Here is a 22,769-nt window from a genome sequence, read left to right as displayed (position 1 = left end):
GGCAGAAAGCACACACAGTTCACAACATGTTGGTGGTCTGGATGTAGACAGGTTGGTGCTGATTATTCATGCAGCAGTAGCACTTGGAAGCCCCCAATCAGATCAGAGGCTCATTGTCTGTAGTGCTTAGTACATAATAAAATACTACACCAGCCCCAAAGCCCGGTCTTTAACTAAGGGCTTGTCTACACACACATCACTGCTGTGGGGCAGCCACACTGCTTCGTGAAGATGTTGTCTACGCCGACAGGAGCGCTTCTCCCATTGGCGTAAGTACTTGACCTCCCCGAGAGGCAACAGCTAGGGTGACCAGATGACAAGAACAAAATATCGGGACACGGGGCAGGGCAGTCACAGGCCCAACCGCCATCAGGGCTGGCTCTAGGTTTTTTGCTGCCCCATGCGCCAAAACAAAAAAGCCAGAGTGCCGCCGAAGCAAAATATCGGGACGCCGGACAAACAACTAAAAATTGGGACAGTCTCCCAATTTTATCGGAACGTCTGGTCACCCTAGCAATAGCTATGTCAATGGGAAAAGCCCTCCCATCAATGTAGCACTGTCTTCACATGGAGTTAGGCTGGGATTTCCCACACCCGAGTGACATATGACATAGTTACACTGACATAAGTCTGTAGTGTAGACCAAACCTAAGATTGTTAAAATACAACAGGCATGGGAACTAACAACTGCAGGCTGGTGGCGAGAGAGGTGGCACCGCAGTAACACAAGCCTGTTTCTGTATAGTCCAGCTGTGTGCATGATATATAGGTATAGAGCAGGGGTAGGCAACCTATGGCATGCGTGCTGAAGGCGGCCCACACACTGATTTTCAGTGACACTCGCACTGCCCGGATCCTGGCCACTGGTCCAGGGGGCTCTGCATTTTAATTTAATTTTAAATAAAGTTTCTTAAACATTTTTAAAAACCTTATTTACTTTATATACAACAATAGTTTAGTTATATATTATGGACTTATAGAAAGAGATGTTCTGAAAACGTTAAAATATTTTACTGGAACGCGAAACCTTAAATTAGAGTGAATAAATGAAGACTTGGCACACCACTTCTGAAAGGCTGCCGACCGCTGGTATGGAGGATACAGTGGTTTTGTTTAATTTTTAAGTACTCACCACTTTCTAGGTAGCTGTATAACAACTTTTCTCCTGTAAAACTTTTTGTTCATGTTTTGAGCTGCTGTGGTAGTTGCATTTTAAGTAAGTGTGCTACAGAATCAGCATCTGTGGCCTTCAGAAATGTGCGACTTGGAAAGCTTCAGACTTTTGAGCTCATTATGAAGTGACTTAAGTGATTTTCCAAGTTTGCACCTGGCATATTGGACACTTTATCCAGTAATATTATGCAAAAGGTTGTGACCATCCATCTTGTGCAGTAATTGAAATAATAATGTGAGTCACAACTGCATGTCTGACACACCCCAACCTTTGGCGCTTTCTTTACCACTCACATTTCCCTTGTCACCTTGCCAGCATCTGTAAAACTGGCTTGGCGGCAGGCTGCTGCTCTAGGCCAGCTCAGCTGCTTTATGCTTCTATTTCCTTCATACTTTTATGTATAAGTATTCATTTCTGAGGAATGCCAGATAAAATTTATTGCAAACTTGTCATAAGATCCACATGTGAGGCTGTTTTTATAAATATATATAAGCATAAATCAATATGCTGAAGGAATACTTGCAATGCTTCATTGAAAGAGACAATGAGATGCTATTAAAACTAGATGGTATAGAGTTAGTCTGTGCAACAATTTAAATATTTTGGTTCAGTGTTTTGCCATGATGGGAATGTGAACACGGCTGTTGGGAGTGACATGAAGAGCACTTGGTATAAATGGAGAGAGTTGACAGGAATTCTCTGCTCTAAGAATACAATAAGCCAATTAAAAAGCCAAGTGTATAAGATCATGATTGGGCCAGCCACAACTTATGGGTTGGAATGCTGGCCAATGAGGAAGAGAGAAGAACTACTACTTCACGCTATTGACATGAAGAATGCTCAGGTGGAAGCTGGGTAAGACCAGAGCTGATAGGCTATACAATGAAACAATACAAGCAATAATGCAGGTAGCTCCCATCATGGGAAAGCTGAGGGAGTGTTGACTGAGATGGCGTAGCCATGTGAGACCATGAGATGTGCAGTATATTGGCCAGAGAGTACAAGAGCTAGTAGCCATGGTGGGATAAAGACCACAAGGAAGACCTAGAAAAACATGGTTCAAGATGCTGAAGGAGGACATGAAGGTGGTGTCAGCTTGGAAGATGCACTTGACAAGAATGCTTAGAGACTAAGAACAAGAGCTGCTGATCCCGATTGTGAGGACAATAAGAGGAAGAATATGCTATCTAAGCATGTTCCCACTTTATGGCATACTGGCCACTTAAGCACCAAATTTTCTTCATGAATTGGAAATATATTCAACAGCCTGTCTGCCTTTATAATAAAATCCTGTATTTCTCAGTGCGTGGCCTCATAAAATGTTTCTGTGAGACTCTGCCCCTTACTCAAGAGATTTGGACCAGCTGTTAAGCAGGCCAGATGAGCAGTTCTGCTCAGCTGCAGTCTAATTAAAGTTATGCACTTATTGAATTTTTTGCAGTTCAAACCCTGAATGGATAATGTTCCACTCTACTCCAGTACAGCATAAAATATTGATACAGAATATGTTTCAACTATTTGGAATCATTCTTCCATCTCTGTGGAAGAATTAAAATGCTGTTAAATAATACTAATATACTTCATAAAACAAAGCAGAAATTGTTTAATCACAATTAAAATATGAAATGTAAAACTTCATGCAAAAAGAATTATTGTAGTGTGGATTATTAAAGCAGTGCCCTATCCTGGCTGCTGAGCAAAGAATAAATTGCTAGTTCTTGCATAACCTCTCTGCTTCATCTGTGTAGGATTAGATTTCAGTTAAGTGTTTTAAATGCTAGTCACTATTTATTTTATAAACCAGTTTGGAGCTTTTCTATTTGTCAATTTGTATTTTCTCTGACCTGTGGGGCATTTCAAAAATATTTACACATGTTATCACAAGCCTGATAAGTGAAAATGATATCTTTTTTGGAAATGTTCTCAAATATTTTAGGATTTTTTTAAAAAACAGATTATAGTTGTATGAATCAAGTTGTTGGGACCTGTTGTTGTTGTTCAAAAGTTAATTAATTAACTTCTAAGAACTAGCTAATTAACCCTATGTGTGTGCTTTGAATTGCTTTCATTTTGATGGGTGCTGATGACAGGTATAATTTTCCTGACTTGCCCAAGATACTTAGGCATCTTTTTAAAAAAATTCCCAGCATGCTTAGTGCTTTATGGAATATATAGTGGACAAGCTCCCTGCTTCCACAGCCTTGCAGTCTTTTATTATTTTTAATAACATCCAAACTTCTGCTATGCACTTCCAAAACACTGAGAGGGAGACAGCTCCTGCTTTAAAAGAGCATACATTCTCACTTGATTGTGAGATAAATTCTGAATTTCTTCTTCAGGAAAAACTCCCATTAAATGCAATAGGAGTTTAGCCATAAGGAGTTTTTTAAGTGAAATATCCTAAAAACATTAAGGCTGAATTCATCTCTCATGTAGCTATGTTCACTTCAGTGGAATTGCCCCAGGGATGAGTTTGGCATATAGAATCAATCAGCTACAAATCTTATGGTAATAAGATCCAAATGTTCTTAATGTGTAACTTTAAACTTGGTTATAGTTCATTATGGTGGTAGTTTAGAATCATATTTTATTTATATCATCATAATTTAAAATTAGACACAAGGAAGACACATGGGTAAAGACCGTTTGTTTTTATGTAATATTCCATAATGTTTTGAGGGTGTACTTGGTTGCTTTTACAAGAGCTTATCAATGTACATAAGCCAAGTGGACCATGCTTTTTAATATTACCATAAATCAGATGCACTCTCCCTTACATTTAGTCTACTATGTGTGGAGAAGTATTATGGAGAAATGACCTTCTTTTATGAAGCCCAGAGTTTAGTGAAAATGGGTTATAACTCATTTTATTATCTTGGACTTGAGATGGAATGAGCCTTTGTATAATTTTGGACCTGCTGCTATGAAAGTAGATCAGTTTGTGTGTGTTTGTTTTTTATATATTCGTAGTATTGTATTTTTCTCTATTTCTCAGCTGTTTGTGCCGGTGATTTAGTATGCCTTGTTATTTCTCCTCCACCTCCAGCACAGATCTAATTGAAAATGAAACCTTTTGTCTTCAGTGAATGAGATGAGGCACTCCTACAGGCATTAAAAGTGAAGGCGATGGAGACCGAAACAGATTGTGTGCCTTCTTCACGAAACAGCTGGAGACACAACTCCTACTGGTATGCTGTCTAATGTTCAGTGCCCGCTCACAAAGGGTGAAGAGAAACATAAGACTTAGCATACGCTGTTTCTTCATGACAGCCATACCTTGATGTGCGCTATGCCAACAGTGGGTGGGCTGGAGCCAATGAATTAATCTGCCCTTTTCCACATGAAGGACAGAAATACATGAGGACAACACGTTTCATTTTTGAGCCGTTTCCTAGAAGCACGCTAACAGTAATGCTTTATGTAAAGAATGTCATGTTGTATCTTATGCTTTAATAGTGATTTTCGCTTCATACTGGAAGAGCTAATCACAGGGGGTTTTTAGTCCTCATCAAGTTGAAACTGAGGCTTAAAGATTGTACCATCTGCTTATCTTACCTTGCAAATAACCAGTACCAGTGAATAATGTGGCTGATGTTGATTTTTTTTGTAAAAGTACTGTAAGAGGCAGCATGGTTAGCAGGTGTGGGACACAGCGCCCGAGTTGTGATCCCAACGTGTTAAAGATTCTGCTATGGCTGTGGGTTGGACTAGTTCTTAGAACTGTACTTTTCAAAAGGCCTCATGGATACAAATGAGCCCTATGGGTGCCTGTGACGTTTTGTCGACTACCCAGACCAGTATGGGGTTCTGTCAGCCCTTGGGATGTAATCTTGGGGTGCCTTAGTGCCTGTGGTTCAAATCCCTGATGCCACTTGCCAGCACAAGCATAATGTCCTTCCCTTGCTCTCATCAGCCTAGTTATTTCTTCCAGAATGACACCAAGAGCCCTTCCAATCCTGAGTCTCCCCAAATCCTTCCTCCTTGTGTTCTTAGTTACCAGACATTTGGACCCCTCTGGTTCAGCATTACTGAAAGCATGAAACCAGCCCCCCCACCCCAGTTATCAGTTCACTTTGGTGCACACAGTCCTCACACTTTCTACAGCAGAGACCTGCTTGGGGTAAAAATAAACAAAATACGTATTCAGTACAAAAACTACAGATTCAAAGATGAAGTAGTAAGGGAAGTAAACATCTACAGATTACACAGAAAATAAACAAAAACTCAACCTTAGGCTTTACATTTCATATTGGATAAACTCCCTTTTCTAATACAAGTTACCTATTGCCTTTGAACAATTTCCCCATGTGCCCACTAGCTACTGGGAGGATCCAGGATTTCATGCACAACTTCCTACCTGCAGGCTGTCCTTCAGTTTGTCCAAGGATTTCATTTCAAACCTCTTCCATTTTAAAAGGGTTTGCTGGCTTTTTGTTTTGTTCTTTAGTCACTACAGGTATTCAAGGTGGGGAAAAGGCCCTTGTTTCTTAGTTGTCAAAGGCTGTAATTTTCTTTTCCGTTTCAAACTGTTCCTATTTGCTTTGATGGTTTCTCATTGATTTTTTTTCCTGGGTGGGACAATGGTTCTGAAGCCACTATTGTCTGATTGAGCCCCCTCCCTGCTTGATCACCATGTTGTGAGATACAGTCTATATATATATATATGTGTATATATATATATATATATATATATATACATGTAACCGTTCTGCCACTTGGAGCCAGCAGCAACAAGGGTTCAATATCTAGGAGTTCCTTTTCAACAATACAACACAAAACTGGCTCGAGCCCCCACCCAGTGACCGGGGACAATTACCCACCATCTGTGGGTGCCTCTAAGAGGCAATACTTCTCCCCTCACAAGCACAGGGTATGAGTGTAGCAAAAACTTTTTATAAAAGGAGGGAAGTAACTCAGCATTAATTTGGGTAAACACTAGGGTTCATAAACATAAACCATGAACAAAAGACCCACCCCCAAGTAAGTTGGGCAGTGTCCTTTTCCTCTCAGGTTCTTAAGTCCAGCAACCCAAAAGTCGCTTTAATGTGCTCATCACTTCTTTGTACTCTGGACACAGTTGCTGTCCTTGGCCAGTGCAGCCCAGAGTTCAGAGGTTCATCTCCTATCCTGGGTAGAAGGAGGGGGTGGGCAAGGAGGCATCTTACACTCTCTGCTGCTCGGGCACTTGCTTGTTGCCCCAACGGCCGATTGCCATGCCTCTCTGCTGAGCTCTGCTCTGGCCCTCTCTACCAGCCACCTGGCTGCCCACTCACCACGCCTCTCGAACAGCCACCCCGCTGGCCACTCACCAAGATGTCTTCAGGGCCACCCACTTCAGCTCTCAGAGATTTCAGCTGTTAGTGGAGGGTATGCCAGGTACAGTTCTGCTGCCCTGTGTTCACACAACAAGGATAACAACCCTTTATTACTCCTGCCCCAATAACCAGGAGATTGGGGATCCAACACCAGCCACCGGTGATCATTTGGGCAAGCAATTCCATCATGGTGAGCACCTAGGCAGGTGGGTGTGTCCAGGCAAAGGAAATCAGCTCCTGAAGTCCGTTTCCCCAGCTCAACACTGGATGTTAGGGGAAAGTTCATTCAGAATCTGCTTACATACATATACATGCATTCATAACCATAACTTTTATACAGCTCATGAGTATTCAGTTCTGTGCTTTACAAACTTTCATAAAAGATCCTACTCAATACTCTTACAGTAGAGTAACTTAGTATGCAATCAGTTGGTTGAATTGCTTATTTTTATAGGGGATTTTTAAAAGTGAAGTATGAACATTCACAAGTTGTCAGTGTTTCAAGAGGCAGGTTTGGGGCATTGGTTTGAGTTCCTAGACCGTATTTGCAGAAGCAACCAGGAGCGTGCAAAAGCTGCTCCAGACTCTTGAAACAGTAAATTCAAAAACACAAATAAGCTGGAGGTACAAGTGAAGGGGTTGAAGCAATATCCAGTGAGTAGGTCTCCTGCAGCCTCAGTCGTGAAAACAATGTAGCCTGTTCAGTACTGTGGGAAGAGTTGGGGAAATATAGGAAATTGTTAGGTGGCCAGAATGTTATGGGTGATAGCTCTTCAGGGTCACACTACTATGTTTGTACAGAGGAGGAATCAGCTGCTCTTGCCCCTTTCTGTTACCATGCTGTCTCCTGTCTCCAAAGTCTGCTTCCGGATGGCAGGGGGAACTCCCTCTTGGAAGAGAATAATCTCATTGATACAGGAGTTTCCAATCCCCAGTGAAATTCTTACCTTTTCGGAGTCTACCATCTCCCCAGGGAGACAATCTCTTCTAGGGCTGCTTACTGTGCATGGTGGATGAGTAATCTGCTTTGTCCATTAAGGTGGAGCAAATCATTCCCTTTGGTGTGTTTGTTGGATTATGTGATGGTGTGGAGAGGCTAGTACTCCAAAGAGCACAGGAGAAATCTGTCCATGCTATCTGGGAGACCCTTGCTCAGCCATGAAAGAATGGGTGAGAGGCATCTTATGCACCCACTTGACCATGTATGCTCATGCAATTGCTGCACATAATCTGTCACTTTTAAGATTTAACCCCTAACTAATACAGCAAATCCATTCATAGCTCTAACTCTGAATCCAGCAGAATGAACCAGGGCTCCTTTGTTCCATGTTACCTGCTACTAAAACAAAAGATGAGAGGTGGTGACTTTTCTCACAGCTGATGTGTAGGTGGCATCTGCAAAGGTGATATATGTCCTTGATCTGAGTTTTCACCTTCAAACACCATTGAAAGACTAGAACATCCACCTAGTCCTGAAGGTCACCATGTTTGCTAATTTGCATATTATGAAACTAACACTTTTTATTTTTGATCATGGCTGTGATAACCCACTGTTCTTGGGCTTCCAGCATTGGTCAGGGCAGAGCAATATTGTCATCTCCATATGCTCAAACTCATGAGTCAGACCCCAACAAAGCAGGAATTGACTTCAAACTTGGTGACTTTAAAAAACCGAAACAGGAATAAGTTATGTTTTCTTTTTATTTGGCTTCTGAGGCTTTAGGTGACACAAGTCATGTTTTTCAAGCTTTTCCCATCAGCTTTAAGGGCTAGAAACTTTTTTTTTTAATATGAAAGCTGCAATCTTTGTGCTATCGCTTGATTTTGGCAGCTGCCTTTTCTGAAATAACATGAAGTTCCATGAGACTAGTGATAAAATTGCAGAGTTTGCAACACTGGAAGAGCCTCTATGCTGGCACTGAGGGAGTGTCAGATTAGCAGTTCATTGTCTCAGATGTTGAGAAATGTTTTCTCTGATCTCTGCCCAGTCCGATTTGGTGAAATAAGAGAATTTTTCTATTAACCAGTGGACAATTTTGTCTGTCATATTAGGTGGTAGAGCAACTGGACCTTGCCTTCCCTTAAGCTTGCATTTCTTGTTGGCCCACAATGACATTGAGAATCATTCTTTTTAAATGGTTCTGAAGGCAACCTTGCAGGTGATGATTATTATTATTAATTACTGCAGGTGATTATTCTTGTATGCTGTATAGGTATTCCCATGTCACCTCGGAACCATTTAGGAGTGTGGTTTTGTCACATTACTTTCTGCCTGATTCTGTGAAACTGAAGCAAGGAGACAGCACCTTTAGTTCAACCCACTGCAGAAAGCAGAGTTCCTTTCCACCTCCTTCCCAAGACCCATCCAGATTAAGGGGCTAACATGTTACCACGCTTTGTGGAGCTGTTTATCCTGGCACAGTCCTGTGTGAAGAGCAAAAGATTGATCATGGCAAGCCAAGCGTTTTTAATTCAAAATGTGTCCAGCCAGGGTCAAACTGTCCCTTATCTGTTTTGCATTCTGCTTCGGCAACAGCTACACATGGAAAGTGAAAAGCTACTACGATATTGCCGGGGTGGTAGGGAAACAAGGACCAATTACCTGCTTTTATGATACTCTTCCCTCCTTTGTTAGGGGCTTTTCCACCGGTTTCAAGGGTAGCGAGGTCATTCCACTGTTTCCATTTTAGCACATAAATGCCATGTGAGAGGAATGTTGAAGTGTCTGGAGTGACAATAGCTGATTTGGCAAAGGGATGAAGGTGGATTGCTCATCTGTGAAATTTAGAAATAAAAAGTAAACTATTGCCTGGAAATACCATCACAGAGCAGAGAGTTTTTTAAAATTCCAAAGGCTTGGAGCCCAGGTAAAGGCTGATGACCCATACAATTTAGACTGCCAGTGAGCATTAGAGCTGGTCAAATGTTCTGATTTTATGATGAAGAAAGCTTGATAAATAACTTGACAATTTCAGCCACCAAAAAAATCTTGGGGTTCTTTGACCAGTGATGGTTCTGTTCGATTGACTTTCTTCTCATGGATGACAGAGCAAAGTTGTATGCAGTGCAGTTGTAGCTTTGTTAGGAAGGGTTCAAATGAGGCGAGGAAGGTGGCTTGGTAAAGAGGTACAAAACTGATTTTTATGGCAATTACACTGGCCCCTATTCCACCATGTAATGGTGTGAGACTCACCACCCTGGCGCCTCCTGTTGGCCATTCTAGAATTAGCTCAAGTCCTTCCGCAGGGCACCCTCCTCCAGTGGTGTCTCGCTCGCAGTTACTCCCGCTTTTCTGTCTCCACCACTCTGTGACCCGCGTCACTCCCCGGGCCGTGGCGTCCTCTTCTGGAGCAAAGCCCTCCAGCTGTGTCCCGCTCAGCTGTCTCCCCCTCTTTTGGGTAACCAGCAGTCGATAGTCCAGCCACTTGCCTCAGTGGCTTGCTACGGTTACCAGCCTAATCCCTTGCTCCAGGGGCAAACTGCAGTCTGTGTTGGTCACTTCCCTCAGGGCAAGTGGAGGCAGCCCTAGCACCTTATCTGCCCTTCCTCCAGGGCCTCGGTCTGGAGCCGGAAGCTCCTTCTGCTCTGCTACCCTGCCCAGCACAGCTCTAGCCACAGTGCTCCTAGGCAGCCAGTCCTTCTCCCTAGCAGGCCAAGGAGAGACTCTCTCTGCTCTGTTGAGAAGTCGTTATAAATGGCCCCTGCTGGCCCTGATTGGCCGCTGCAACAAGCCACCTCCCAATTGGCTCGCTTAGTGAGCCCTCCTCTAACTGCGCAGGTTCCCTCTGGCCTGCTTTAACTCTTCCCTCCTGTGTGGGGCAGCTGCCCCACTACACACCGATTTGATCAGAGTCTCTACAATTACCTTCACGTTTTGACAGTAGCACCACGGACATATGGGCTAGTTGCCCGTATACTGTCCTGCCTGACCCCCACCCCCCAGTATATATTCAGGTGGCTAGCCAAAGCGGTCACTGCATTAACTCACAGGGTTGTTGTGAGGATAAATATGTCAAAGATTGTGAGGCATTCTGATATTTCAGTGATGGGGGCCATATACGTCCTAACATAGATACATAGATGGTAAGAGTATGAGCCTCCTTTCACTGAAATTAATTGCATTCTGTTCATTTATACATGGCATTCATCACCATTGTGTCTGAGTACTTTCCAAGAAGTGCCCTAGCAACATATGCGACTAGCATTTGTCATGTGTGGTTTATTCTTTCTCTTTCCCTCCTCAAGGATAAAGTGTGGGGGTTTTATTATATTTATTATTTTTTATTATTTCACCATACAAATACAAGTCTGATGTTAACAGTATACTCCTTACTTTCATTTGTTGCAAGAATGTGAGCAGTTTAATGGTAAATTTAGGGTTTTTCAGTGCCACTTTTATTTTGTACTGTTTACTTTAACTGCTGAGAGAAACTTTAACAAGTTTCTCTGATAGAAATTTTTGAAGTTATTTGCGTACTTTTGACAAACTTACGCTGAACCATAGGCAAAGGTAAGAGCAAAACTGGCGTTACTAAAGTTGTTGGGTTTTCTGTTTTTGTAAAAGGTTGCTAAAGTTTGCAATGTTAATTGTGTGGCTCGCTAGAGTTTCCCAAGCACCAGCAGATTTTAGAGTGGAAAATCAATTTCTAAAATCAAAATTAAGTACCATAGTTAAGTTTGTCTCCACTCCAAGGCTTAACAAAATAAAAGAGGAAAGGAGAGAGAACTGGCTAAGTTTAAAACTTTCCTTGTTCTCTTATACTATTATGCTGCATAGTACCAGTACATCAAATTGCAAGCAGTAGCAGCCCATAATTTAAGGGTTACATTAGTGCCAGGATGATCTGGAGGATGGTGTAGATTGCACTCTCAGCAAATTTGCAGATGATACTAAACTGGGAGGAGTGGTAGATATGCTGGAGGGGAGGGATAGGATACAGAAGGACCTAGACAAATTGGAGGATTGGGCCAAAATAAATCTGATGAGGTTCAATAAGGATAAGTGCAGGGTCCTGCACTTAGGACGGAAGAATCCAATGCACCGCTACAGACTAGGGGCCGAATGGCTAGGCAGCAGTTCTGCGGAAAAGGACCTAGGAGTGACAGTGGATGAGAAGCTGGATATGAGTCAGCAGTGTGCCCTTGTTGCCAAGAAGGCTAATGGCATTTTGGGATGTATAAGTAGGGGCATAGCAAGCAGATCGAGGGACGTGATCGTTCCCCTCTATTCGACATTGGTGAGGCCTCATCTGGAGTACTGTGTCCAGTTTTGGGCCCCACACTACAAGAAGGATGTGGATAAATTGGAGAGAGTCCAGCGAAGGGCAACAAAAATGATTAGGGGTCTAGAACACATGACTTATGAGGAGAGGCTGAGGGAGCTGGGATTGTTTAGTCTGCAGAAGAGAAGAATGAGGGGGGATTTGATAGCTGCTTTCAACTACCTGAAAGGGGGTTCCAAAGAGGATGGCTCTAGACTGTTCTCAATGGTAGCAGATGACAGAACGAGGAGTAATGGTCTCAAGTTGCAGTGGGGGAGGTTTAGATTGGATATTAGGAAAAACTTTTTCACTATGAGGGTGGTGAAACACTGGAATGTGTTACCTAGGGAGGTGGTAGAATCTCCTTCCTTAGAGGTTTTTAAGGTCAGGCTTGACAAAGCCCTGGCTGGGATGATTTAACTGGGAATTGGTCCTGCTTCGAGCAGGGGGTTGGACTAGATGACCTTCTGGGGTCCCTTCCAACCCTGATATTCTATGATTCTATGACCCTTTGTTGTAGTTGAGTTTCAGAGGCGAGAATCTCTAGAGCAAAGTGACCCGGCACAAGAGAAGGGCTATAGGAGTTAGAGCCAGGAAAATGAAAAAGAAAAGAAGAAAATGGGCCACTGCCTTCCTCAGCATCCACCATTTCATCTTTATTGCTTTCCAGTTTCTTGCTCCAACGTTCCTTTCATCTGTTTTCCCTTCTCCTTCTGTCACGGAGTCACAGGCCCAGTGCTCTGGAACAACTCTGTATGAAGCCAGCTAGGACTCTGGGGTAGCGTGACTCCCCTCAGGGCACGCTGTCCAGGGCAAAAAGCCTCCTCAGCTATAGCCTTCCTGGGTCAGACCTTGGAACATTCAGCATCCCTGTTCTCACCATGTACTTCCCGCAGCGGGTCCACCTGGATGGGACCTTGGGGAAGCCAGACGGGCCCTGCACCCCAATTCTGCATTCAGCAGTGACTCGCAGTCAGCGTGTAAAACAGAAGGGTTTATTAGTTGACAGGAACACAGTGTAGAACAGAATTTGTTAGCACAGAAATCGGGAATTTCCAGCAAAGCCCATCTTGAGGGGATCCAGGGTGTGGAGCCCCTGGACTCCCTCCTCTGGGTCCCAAACAGGAGACTGAACTGGACCCCACTGCCCATCCCCCGACATGCCCGTTGCCCCTCCTCCTGGTCTTTGTCTTGCTTCCTGGGCAAAATGTCACCTGGTCACATCCCCTTCCTGGTTCTCAGGTTACGAAGGGCACTGTCCATTGCTTATATGCAGGCAGCTGGGCAGCCTCCCCTGTCCTCGAGGGCCTCAGCAAAAGTGACACACCATTATTCCCACTGTCTATGCTTTGGTTCAATACGCAGGGAAACTGAGGTACGCACAGTATTCATGCAAAACAGTAAGACTCACGTACAACATAACAAGGGGGAAAACCCCACTTTGTCATACCTCCTCTTTCATTTTTGTTAGAACAAGTAACTGTAAATCAGAACTCCTGGGGTCTATTCCTGACTCTGCTACTGACTTGCTACATCACCTGTGATGAATCATGTAACCTGTAAACAATTTCATTTCCCCCATCTATAAAATACCAATCTGACAGTGATAAAGTTTAATTTGTTCATGAAACTATTGAGCTCCTCTAGTGAAAGACTTTACAGATGTGCAAAGTATCATTATTAATCATTGTTCTATCTTTCTGATCATGAGGAATTTAGAATCTTTGTAGATAAGGCAGAGTGGGTTTTTGCAGTTGCTGAGGCAGACATAGTCACTTTGGGCATGTCTAGGAAAAAATGCTGTTTATAATGGAAAGGAGGAGAGGTCATCCTGTAAGAACCCTGTATATAGCAATGAAACCAGACTCTGAAAATGCTCTCCAGAGCTGCTGTCTACACTGGCCTTTGTGTGAGGTAGGCATCTAGGAGCTGGGCTCTCAAAATAAGTGGCACAAGCACTTCTAGGTGCGCTGACTAGTACAGCTTTTCATAACCCTTCACAACATGATGTTGTTGTATTGGAAGATCAGCTGGAACAATAGCATTCTCAAGGAGGGAAAACTGATGGTTGAATACGATCAGTCCAATCCATTTCTGAAATCTCCTGGTTTGTTCTCTTCCTCTCTTTCTCCTCACACCCTGCTCTGCCTGATGTGAATTGATAAACCCAGGGCTGGGGTTACTATACTAGCCCTAATTGTATCTCCTTTAACTTGTGAATGGGAATTAAAGCTTCATTGGGAGTAGCAGATGCTCAGGATCTGTCCAGGCCCTAAATGGCTAACCTTTTCCTAATATGGCTGTTTTAATATTATTATAGAAATTGCTTTATTATATGGCTAAACTTTATTTTTAATTATCAACTTCATCTGTGATGTATATACATTTTGTCTATTGTGTGTGTTTGAATAAACACACGCTGGCAGGAGCGCAAGAGGCTATTTTCTACACTGCGTGCGCACACACTTACTATAGAGATGACATGTATATTCACCACAGTGGGGATGACATCACCACTTGTGCATCCCTTAACAAGTGAAGATGAATGCCCTGTCTCGAGCTAAGCTGCACTGCTTTATATGTGCTGTTTAAGTACAATGGAACTATTAAAAATGAAAAAAGAGGCTGTCAGTCAAAAATGAAGTATATCAACAAATAGCAAGGTGTTTGAAATAATTGTCTATTTCAATACTTTGAGCATCACTTGCCATTTATTTCATACTACAGGTGATGTCATGAGAATAATAGGATTTTATCAGAGGCAGCAATCAACCACTTCATTTTGTTTGTGCATCCACAGATTTGTCTACAGACTAACTCTGCTCACATAATCCTGAGAATCCTATTTAATATATGGTATACATGTGAACATTTGATTGAAAGCACCCACTCATTCCCAGCAAGAAGCCCCTTGTAAAATTTGCTCTTAACTGATTATCTCGTATTGGCAATTGTAGTCTTACACAATCACATCCACCTGTCTGTCCTTGAACACAGCATTTCACTGATCAACCTATAGTACTTATTCCTCCTGTGAACAGACCACAGCTGGGAGCTCCAGTTTTCTAAAGCAGTACAGCTTGTAACTTCTCTGTAAAACAAGGCTTTGTTATAGTTACAGTAAAAAAAAAAAAAAAATCAAAAAAAAATCGAGAGGTACAAATCCCATTAAGCCCACTTTTGACTATTTCTGAATGCTTAGTTTATGAAGGAACTGTAATGAAATGGTTTATAATCTGACCATTTCTTTTAGTATACCTTTTGGGATATATGTGGTTTTGAGTTTTAGAAATACATTTATAATTCTTCCATTTCTTTTACCCTCCTGTGTCTAATTTTTTGGGTCGATGGAGGAAATGATCTCTCTACTATGCTGCCTTGTTTTTCTTCATTAAGTGAACAATTTTCTTTTCCTTTCAATGGGGCTTTGCAATTTTGGCTTTTGTTTACTTCATATTTTTGTGAATAACAGATCAGTAATGCCACTAATGAAGCCAGCAGTAAGGCATGAAAATAAGATTTGTCTTTGAACTTGGATTTCCTCTGTTGACTGGCTATAAGCAGCTGTGCATACAGAAGAATAATACTGTAAATTCTATATAAATAGTGGCTTTCTTTCTGCCTCTCTCTCTAAAAAAGATGAAGAAATACATTCACATGGAATAGTACTCAAGCAATTTCAAAGCATACTTTTTTGGTGTCTAAAACTTGGTGGGGGAGTAATGTTCCAGTATATGTGTATATATGCAAGTAGGATTATAATTTGCATGAAAATTTATAGTGTTGGTTAAAAAGCATCAGAGTGACATTACTTTTTCTTCCTTCTATTTTTCTGATCCGTGGCTACTCCTTTTTAAATATGAGGTCTTCAGTTTTCTGCAGACTCTTCCAGGGCATTGTTCTTTTGATGAAGGTTAACAATCCTTTCCAGGAGGATTCACCTCACAATGTATACCCCCTGAAGCTGGGTCACTCTGCATACCCCCCTCCTCCTGTGATGCCAAGTTGCATTGTGTAGCACACCCCGATTATAAGTTGATGTAATCAGGGCTGAATTAATCTTTTTTGTGAGCCCTAGTACCTGGCCTGTGGCCGCGCCCCCACTTTGCCTCTCTCTCCCTAGACTCTGCCCACAGCTCACATGGGGGGAAGGGGGTGGAGAAGAGTGAGAGGGGAAGTGGGCGAGGGGGCAGAGAGGAACAAGCAGCAGGCGAGGCCTTGGGGGAAGAAGCTGAGTGGGGCAGGGTCTCGAGGTGGAGTACGGAGACACAGGGTCACTGTCTGGGCGATAGGGCCCCTTCTGAGTGTGGGCATCATGCCATTGTAAACCCAGCACTGGAATCTAATCAGTCTTTGCACCTTGGAGATTCAACTATCCTTTCTTTAGAGTCCAGCGGGTGGCGGGGAGAGGAGAACTGTACTATGGGACTGGTAACTCCCTTTCAACATCCTCACTCCAGATATGCCAGTTTTTGCCCAATCTTTCTGATGACCTGGCTTGTAATGTTAGGACTGACCGGATTAACTAGGTATTAATTAAATTAATTAGAATTGGTTGGCAGTGTAAAAAAAAAGTTTCCCAAAGATTTCACCAGACACTAAAATTTTAGTTAGAATCTTTCAGGTTTGCATAAAAAAAATAAACTCCCAAGAAACCTGAATTTTTTGCCAAAAACAGTTTTTTGTGAAAAATTCTATGCACTTTACAGAGGAGTCTGTATCACTATTTCCATTTTACAGGTGAGAAAACTGAGGCGCAGGGAGTTGGTGTGGACACCAGCATGTGGCTGGGCTGTGTGTGGGAGTCTTAAACTGGGGAGGAATCCTTTCCTTCCCAAACTCTTAGGCCCTGAAGCTTTACTAGATCCATCTCCATGGAAGCTCTTGTGCATTAATTCCAAGGAGTGCAGTAGCTACTGGAACGATTTAACAGTCGGCTTACTAGCCAGTCACTGCTAATCGTGAATTGTCCCAACCCTCATGGCGGGGCAGAAGTAATTCCTGGGTGTGGGCTCCACAAATTCTACCCCTGCATGGTTCTGTTACTTCTTAGCACTTCTATAGCCTTGGGACGGGGAGAGCCTGGGCTGGGATTTGTCCTATGATGCTAATTAATATCAAATGTGAAGCCCTGCTGGAAACCCTGTAAGTTTATGGCTTGAAAACTGCCCTTGGCTGGGAAGAACATCTGGTTGTTGTTCTTAAATCTGCAGCCAAAAAGGATATATTTCTGCCTAATGCTTAACAGAGAATTTAACAGCAAAGCAAATGGAAGGGTTAAAACCGAGGTATGTGGCAAAAGGAAAGCAGCAGATTGTTGTTTTTGTGTAAAAAATAAGCATTTGTAAGCATTTCACCGCTCCATGTAAAATAACTAGTGATTAAAGGAAGAGGAGCAAACAAAGCTGAGATAAGGCAGAACTTAAAGAGCAAATTTAAGAATGTCAGTTTCTTGTTTCATAATGAATGAGTTCACATAGCAAAGATCCTCAAGTGAGTCTTACATCTCTTAAAGCTACATTTGGTATCAGGAAATAAATTGAATGGATGTTATGTTTTTTTAACTTGTCAACTGAAAAACCGGAGAGAAATATATACAACTTACAACAGTGTGATCAGTGAATCAGTTCACTCATTTCTCTTTCATATTTTAATTGCATTTGGCCATGTAAAACACCTGTTCCTTCATCTAATAATGAATATGCATTCCTATTCTATCAGCACTTCTGCCCCTTTTGATTAACCTGTGGTACTGTGTATCTTGCATTGAAACTGTTGTTCCTGTCAGTGCATACTAGCAAATGAAAAAGAATCAAAGAGTTAAATTTCAGAACACAAGAAGCAGGAGGTGAGCTGTCTGCTACACTAGTTTACTGCAGCTTCCTTTCATACTGACACACATGTAGTTTGTGGTGACAGTGCTAAAGAACTGCAGACAGGCACTTAGCCGACTGGATGTGAGCTGGATGCAAAGATGCCTCACCCTGGACCTCCTGCTGGCAGTATGTAAATACACCTGCAGACTGGCCATACAGGGTTTTTCAGAAACCACTATGAGAGGAGCTGAGAAAGCAACAGCGTAGTAGTGAGACCTTTACCATCATTAGACTTGTATTTGAGCTCTGGTGGAAGTTTATTGTGCTGCATATCCAGACTGAAATCTGAACAATCACTACAATGTTTGCCTCTATTTGGTATGCCAAGAAGCTGGGACGCAGGTTTGTGCATAATGCCAGGAAAGCAAAAATAGAGAAGGTATGTTCTTGGTGGGAATATTAGCCTTGCCTCTCATGTAAGATGCCTGCTACATACTGTAGTAGATCTGATTGGGTTTTTTAATAAACTGAAAATGACCTATCACTATTTATGTGATTTCATGCAAACATTCTTGATTCATGTTTCTGTGCTTGTCAGTTTGTTTAAATGCTGAAGAGAGAATCATTCCCAAAGTCTTCATTTGAAAAAATAAACAGCTGTACATCTGGTTCAGGGAACACTCCAGTAAACTTGTTGCTGTGCTGCATTATTTTTATGACTACATTAGGGTTTGAAACGACGACTGCTTTTTGCTGCTTGTATATATTTATCTAATATGGCACCAATCAGAACGGAATATGCTAAGTGTTAAAATTATTGAGGATTTTATTTCATGATACTTGTTGAAATGCTGTATTGCAGCTTGAATCCCTCCTATTTAAATAGGAAGTAGCTATATTAAAAATAAATGGCTAACATTGTATCCATTAGTCATTGGTTTCTAGCATTATTTCTTTACTCTGTTTTTACATCCGTCATAAGATCATTTTTTATAAAATGTGTGACTGTTTAACCAGCTGTTTTCTGTAAGTCCTCATATTGAAGATGCCTCTGTCATCTTTCCCTGAAGAACAAAACTTAAAAATGTGTTAGAATTTACAGTTAGGAGCACTGGGAATAAGTCTTCCATTTTGATTCATAGAAGGTATTTATTTATAAGATCTGTAGTCCATCTTTGTGTTGAATTAACAGAATGATAGACACCATTTTTAAAATGGGATGATTTCACCAAAATTAGAACTCTGAGCATTAGGTTGGGGACAACCGATTGAACTGTACAGCGGTAAAGTTGCCTTCATTACTCTCATGTGATGGCTCCCTTGCTTTCTTTTTTCTTTGATGTAGTAAAAGGATTCATAAAAAGGTTTCTTTATTATTTCTTTGGCATTTCTTTGTAATATAATCACAGACCCAGCATGCACAATCCTTCATCTAAATTCATTGGTAGCTGAAAACGCTCTTTACCTGGAGCAAGTGATAACCAGAAGTAAACTGTTTTTATGATTCTGAGGGGAGACTGCCCTCTCTTTCCAAGATTCCAGGTGGCAAAAATGCACAGCACCAAAGCTATGGCAGATTGTACCTTAAACATCAACATCCTAGAAAATTATCTCGAAATCCTAGTCATGTGATAATTTTTTACTCATTCTTATGGGGGTGCTCACAAATTCCATTTTTTTAATGTGGGATTTATCATTTTTTTGTTACTCTCACTAAAGCAACCATCTGTGGTACCATATAAACTCCTGTGCTAGGTGTGTTTTGTTTGTGGGAGGGAGAGTGAGAAATAAAACCAACAAGTAAGCCTTGACTACCTCCTCCCATGGGAGCCTTCACCCTCCCGTACCCCAAAATGGTAGCTGAGGGATTAAGTATCCATTGGACAGAGACACGATTCAGAAGTTTTAAAGCTGGTCTAGAATGCATTATATAAAACAAGTGTGTGTACTTTTTCTTTTTTAATCTTATTGAACCTCTATGGAAAAGTACAATTGAATTTAATAGAAAATGGCATTCCTGCTATAGAATTCTATTACTTAGTTTAAAATAATATTCAAATATAGTAAACCTATCACTACCTATTAGATTCTTAAGTCATTTATAGAATAGCTTTTGTAGAAACCTGTTGGGTTAATCCCTATTCAGTTCTATAAGGACTTCTATCAGGCAGTTGTGAACCCTACTGGGTTCAATGGTATTCATGTTTGAGAGCTGCTGTTGAGAGTTTTGTGCGGAAATGTTTACATGAGCTCTGGGCCAGTACGTTCTCTACTGGAATTTCCTAGGAACCAAAATACAGAACCATGCTTGTGCTCAGATTTCATTCATCTTTATTTTTGTCTTGATTATTGCCGTGGATAGGATTCATCCTTCAGGCTTCATTCCATACGCAGTGCTTCCAGTGACTTAGAACTCCTTTCATAAATCACCATGATGTACCAGTGGCAGGAGGAAATCCACGGCCTAGTATGGCATGTAGGTTTTCCTCTTGCACGCTAGCGATGATCGGAAACTGATAAACACTGACATCTGCAGTCAAGTAATTTGGTAGCAGGGAAAAAATTATTTGAAAACGTGACGGACAATAAGTAAATGAAAAAAGCGTCTGACTTTTTTTTGTAAGGTTTATGTTATTGGCGCTCAATTGAATAATCAATATAACTATTAGCTCATTTTGCCTTGTTCAAATATTTTTACCTGAAAACAGAGTTGATATTTTTCTGTGCACACGCACCATTTAAATTAGCTATACTTTTAGTAACGAGCCGTTCAATATAATAATCTAAAACCAAAGATTTTACCAGCAAATGTATGCAGAAAAAAGATAATGGTTTGTCGTCTAAGTCCAGGCACTAGAAACTGGGAGAACTGGTCTCTGTAATGGTCTCTGCCTGACATTTCAGATGTCAGGCTTAACCTTTCTGAGCCTCAGTTTCCCCATGAGTAAAAAACGGGATAATCCTTGTCTACCTCCACTAGCTTCCCTTAAAAATGTTCCAATTTTCTCTTTGATAAAGAGAGGCATTTTGAAAAATTGTAATAATTAATTGTATTTTTTTAGTCTGTAAACTCCTTTGGACATGGACTGAGTTTTATGTATGTACAGCACCTAGCGTGGTGGGGACCCAATTCTGATTGGGACTTCTTGATACTACATTACTACTACTAGTGCTACTATGAAGTCGTTATATAGTTAAGAGGGAAGACTGCCAATATTGAGAAAAGGTTACTTAAGACAATTGGTCTTGCCTGTGAGACTTGTGTAATTAAAGATGGTAAAGTACTTTGAGGATGTACTGCTGGTTCGCTTTCAAATAATTGTGTTTGAAACAGTACTACATACGGAACTTTTAGTGTGTACCAGCAGGTTCTACGGAGACCAATTAATTAATGTGCAGTATGTTAGTGCACTTTGGAAATCACACCCCCCATAGTGCATCACATCCCCATAGAGCATGTTACCCTACCATGTAGACAAGTCCTTTGATTGATAATTTGAATTTTTCTCATTAAACTGCAATCAAGCAAAAATCAAGAGATGTTAACTTCATGTGGTTAAGCTGTAAAAATAAGTATTGCAAATGACTGGAAGTGGTGCAGAAAGGTAACTGAGCAATTAATCCATTTGATTTAAGACGAAAACTAAAGATCAGCACACAGTGGAGTGGAAGATACTCTGATTGTCATACTATATTTTGTTTTAAAAGAAAATTACTTTGTGTGGGGCCACTTTATTATAGCAATAATTCCAGTGAAATTTCTTTTAATAGTACGTTTGCCAAAAATCAACTTTTGGGGCACCAAAACTGTTTGGATTGATTTCAGTGTACAGTTTTGGCTGAAAAAACTAAACTAAAAAATCCACAAAGACTTAAATGTTGAAACGTTTGATTTCAACATTTTCAAAACAAAAAATGGCAACATTTCATTTCAAAATGACAATTTCAAAAGAAAACATTGATTCAGAATAACGTTTTAGAAATGAAATATTGATTCAAATTGACATTGCTGGTGGAAAATGTCATTTCAAATGGACACAGTCTAAATTTTTCTGGGATTTTTATTTTGGTGAGGAAAAAATAATTTAAAAAAATCAATTTGTTAGAAACCAACCAAATATTTTTCTGGTTTTTCAGTTCACCCACCAAATCAAAAAATCTATTATTCTCTTAAATGTGTACATAAAGTGATGAATTTTCACAAAAAGGCAGTAAAGAAAAAAGTATATTTGTTTCAAATGACTTGTACTTCTTGTTTTTCTAATGTTGAAGTGCTCTTATTTATTGCCTTTGCAATTCTAAAAACCTCTCTCCTGTAGTTCACAATATGAGCCACTTCATGAGAATGCTTCATAATATCACGAAGACAGAGCAGATGTTATATAAACGTATATAAAATGCAGATATCGTCAGATTTAGAATTTCTCAAGAAAACAGCTACATAATGAGTGGTGGAATTATAAATAAAAATGAAATATGTTCAGATTTTGAACATTATGAATTCCCATTGAAGTAAAAGGTTTTAAGTAGGGCTGTCAAATGATTAATCGCGAGATTAAAAAAATAGTTGTGGTTAATCACCGTTTTAATCAATAATTGAATACCAATTTAAATTCAGCATGGAAGCATCTCCTCTGGAAAGGTGGTCGAAGTATGAATACAAATGTTTAGTATATCTGGCATGTAAATTCCTTGCAATGCCAGTTACAATAGTGCAAATGTGAAGGCCTGTTCTCACTCTCAGCAGATCTTGTAAATAACAAGTGGGCAGCATTATCTCCCGTAAATGTAAGCAAACTTGTTTGTCTTAGCAATTGGCTGAACAAGAAGTAGGACTGAATGGAATTGTAAACTCTAAAATTTTACATTGTTTTTGAGTGCAGTTATGTAAAAAAATATTTATAAGTTGCACTTTCATGAAAAAGAGATTGCACTATAGTACTTGTATGAGGCAAATTGAAAATTATCATTTCTTTATCTTTTTATAGTACAAATATTTGTAAAAGAAAATAATATAAAGTGAGCACTGTACCTGGGCTGAGAATCAGCACCTCCAAATCGGAGGTCATGCTCCTCTCCTGAAAGAAAGTGGACTGCTCTCTCTAGGTGAGGCGGGGAGCAGCTGCCTTTAGTGGAAGAGTTCAAGTATCTAGGGGTCTTTTTCACAAATGATGGTAAGTGGGGGCGTGAGATTGACTGGTGG

General features: G+C 40.9%; 1 protein-coding gene across 7 annotated transcripts in view; it reads left to right on the top strand.

The window, feature by feature from the left end:
- The window catches only part of DLG2 (discs large MAGUK scaffold protein 2), a gene marked incomplete at its 5' end in the record, with an annotated part of 1,505,837 nt that overhangs the window by 778,035 nt on the left and 705,033 nt on the right, over window positions 1-22,769 (top strand). Inside the window, one exon of one of the 7 annotated variants that reach the window (XM_084617701.1) lies at window positions 17,571-18,005. The exons of the other annotated variants lie outside the window; for them this stretch is intronic. Within the exon in view, the coding sequence (XP_084473827.1) occupies window positions 17,928-18,005 (78 nt within the window). Of the gene's footprint in view, window positions 1-17,570; window positions 18,006-22,769 lie in introns of those variants that run through there. 7 annotated transcript variants of the gene reach the window in all.

This window comes from Lepidochelys olivacea (genome assembly GCF_965140295.1).
Source record: "Lepidochelys olivacea isolate rLepOli2 genome assembly, chromosome: 1".
Taxonomy (NCBI): domain Eukaryota; kingdom Metazoa; phylum Chordata; order Testudines; family Cheloniidae; genus Lepidochelys; species Lepidochelys olivacea.
Note: the sequence above shows the minus strand (reverse complement) of the source record. Positions and strands in the feature narration are given on the sequence as shown.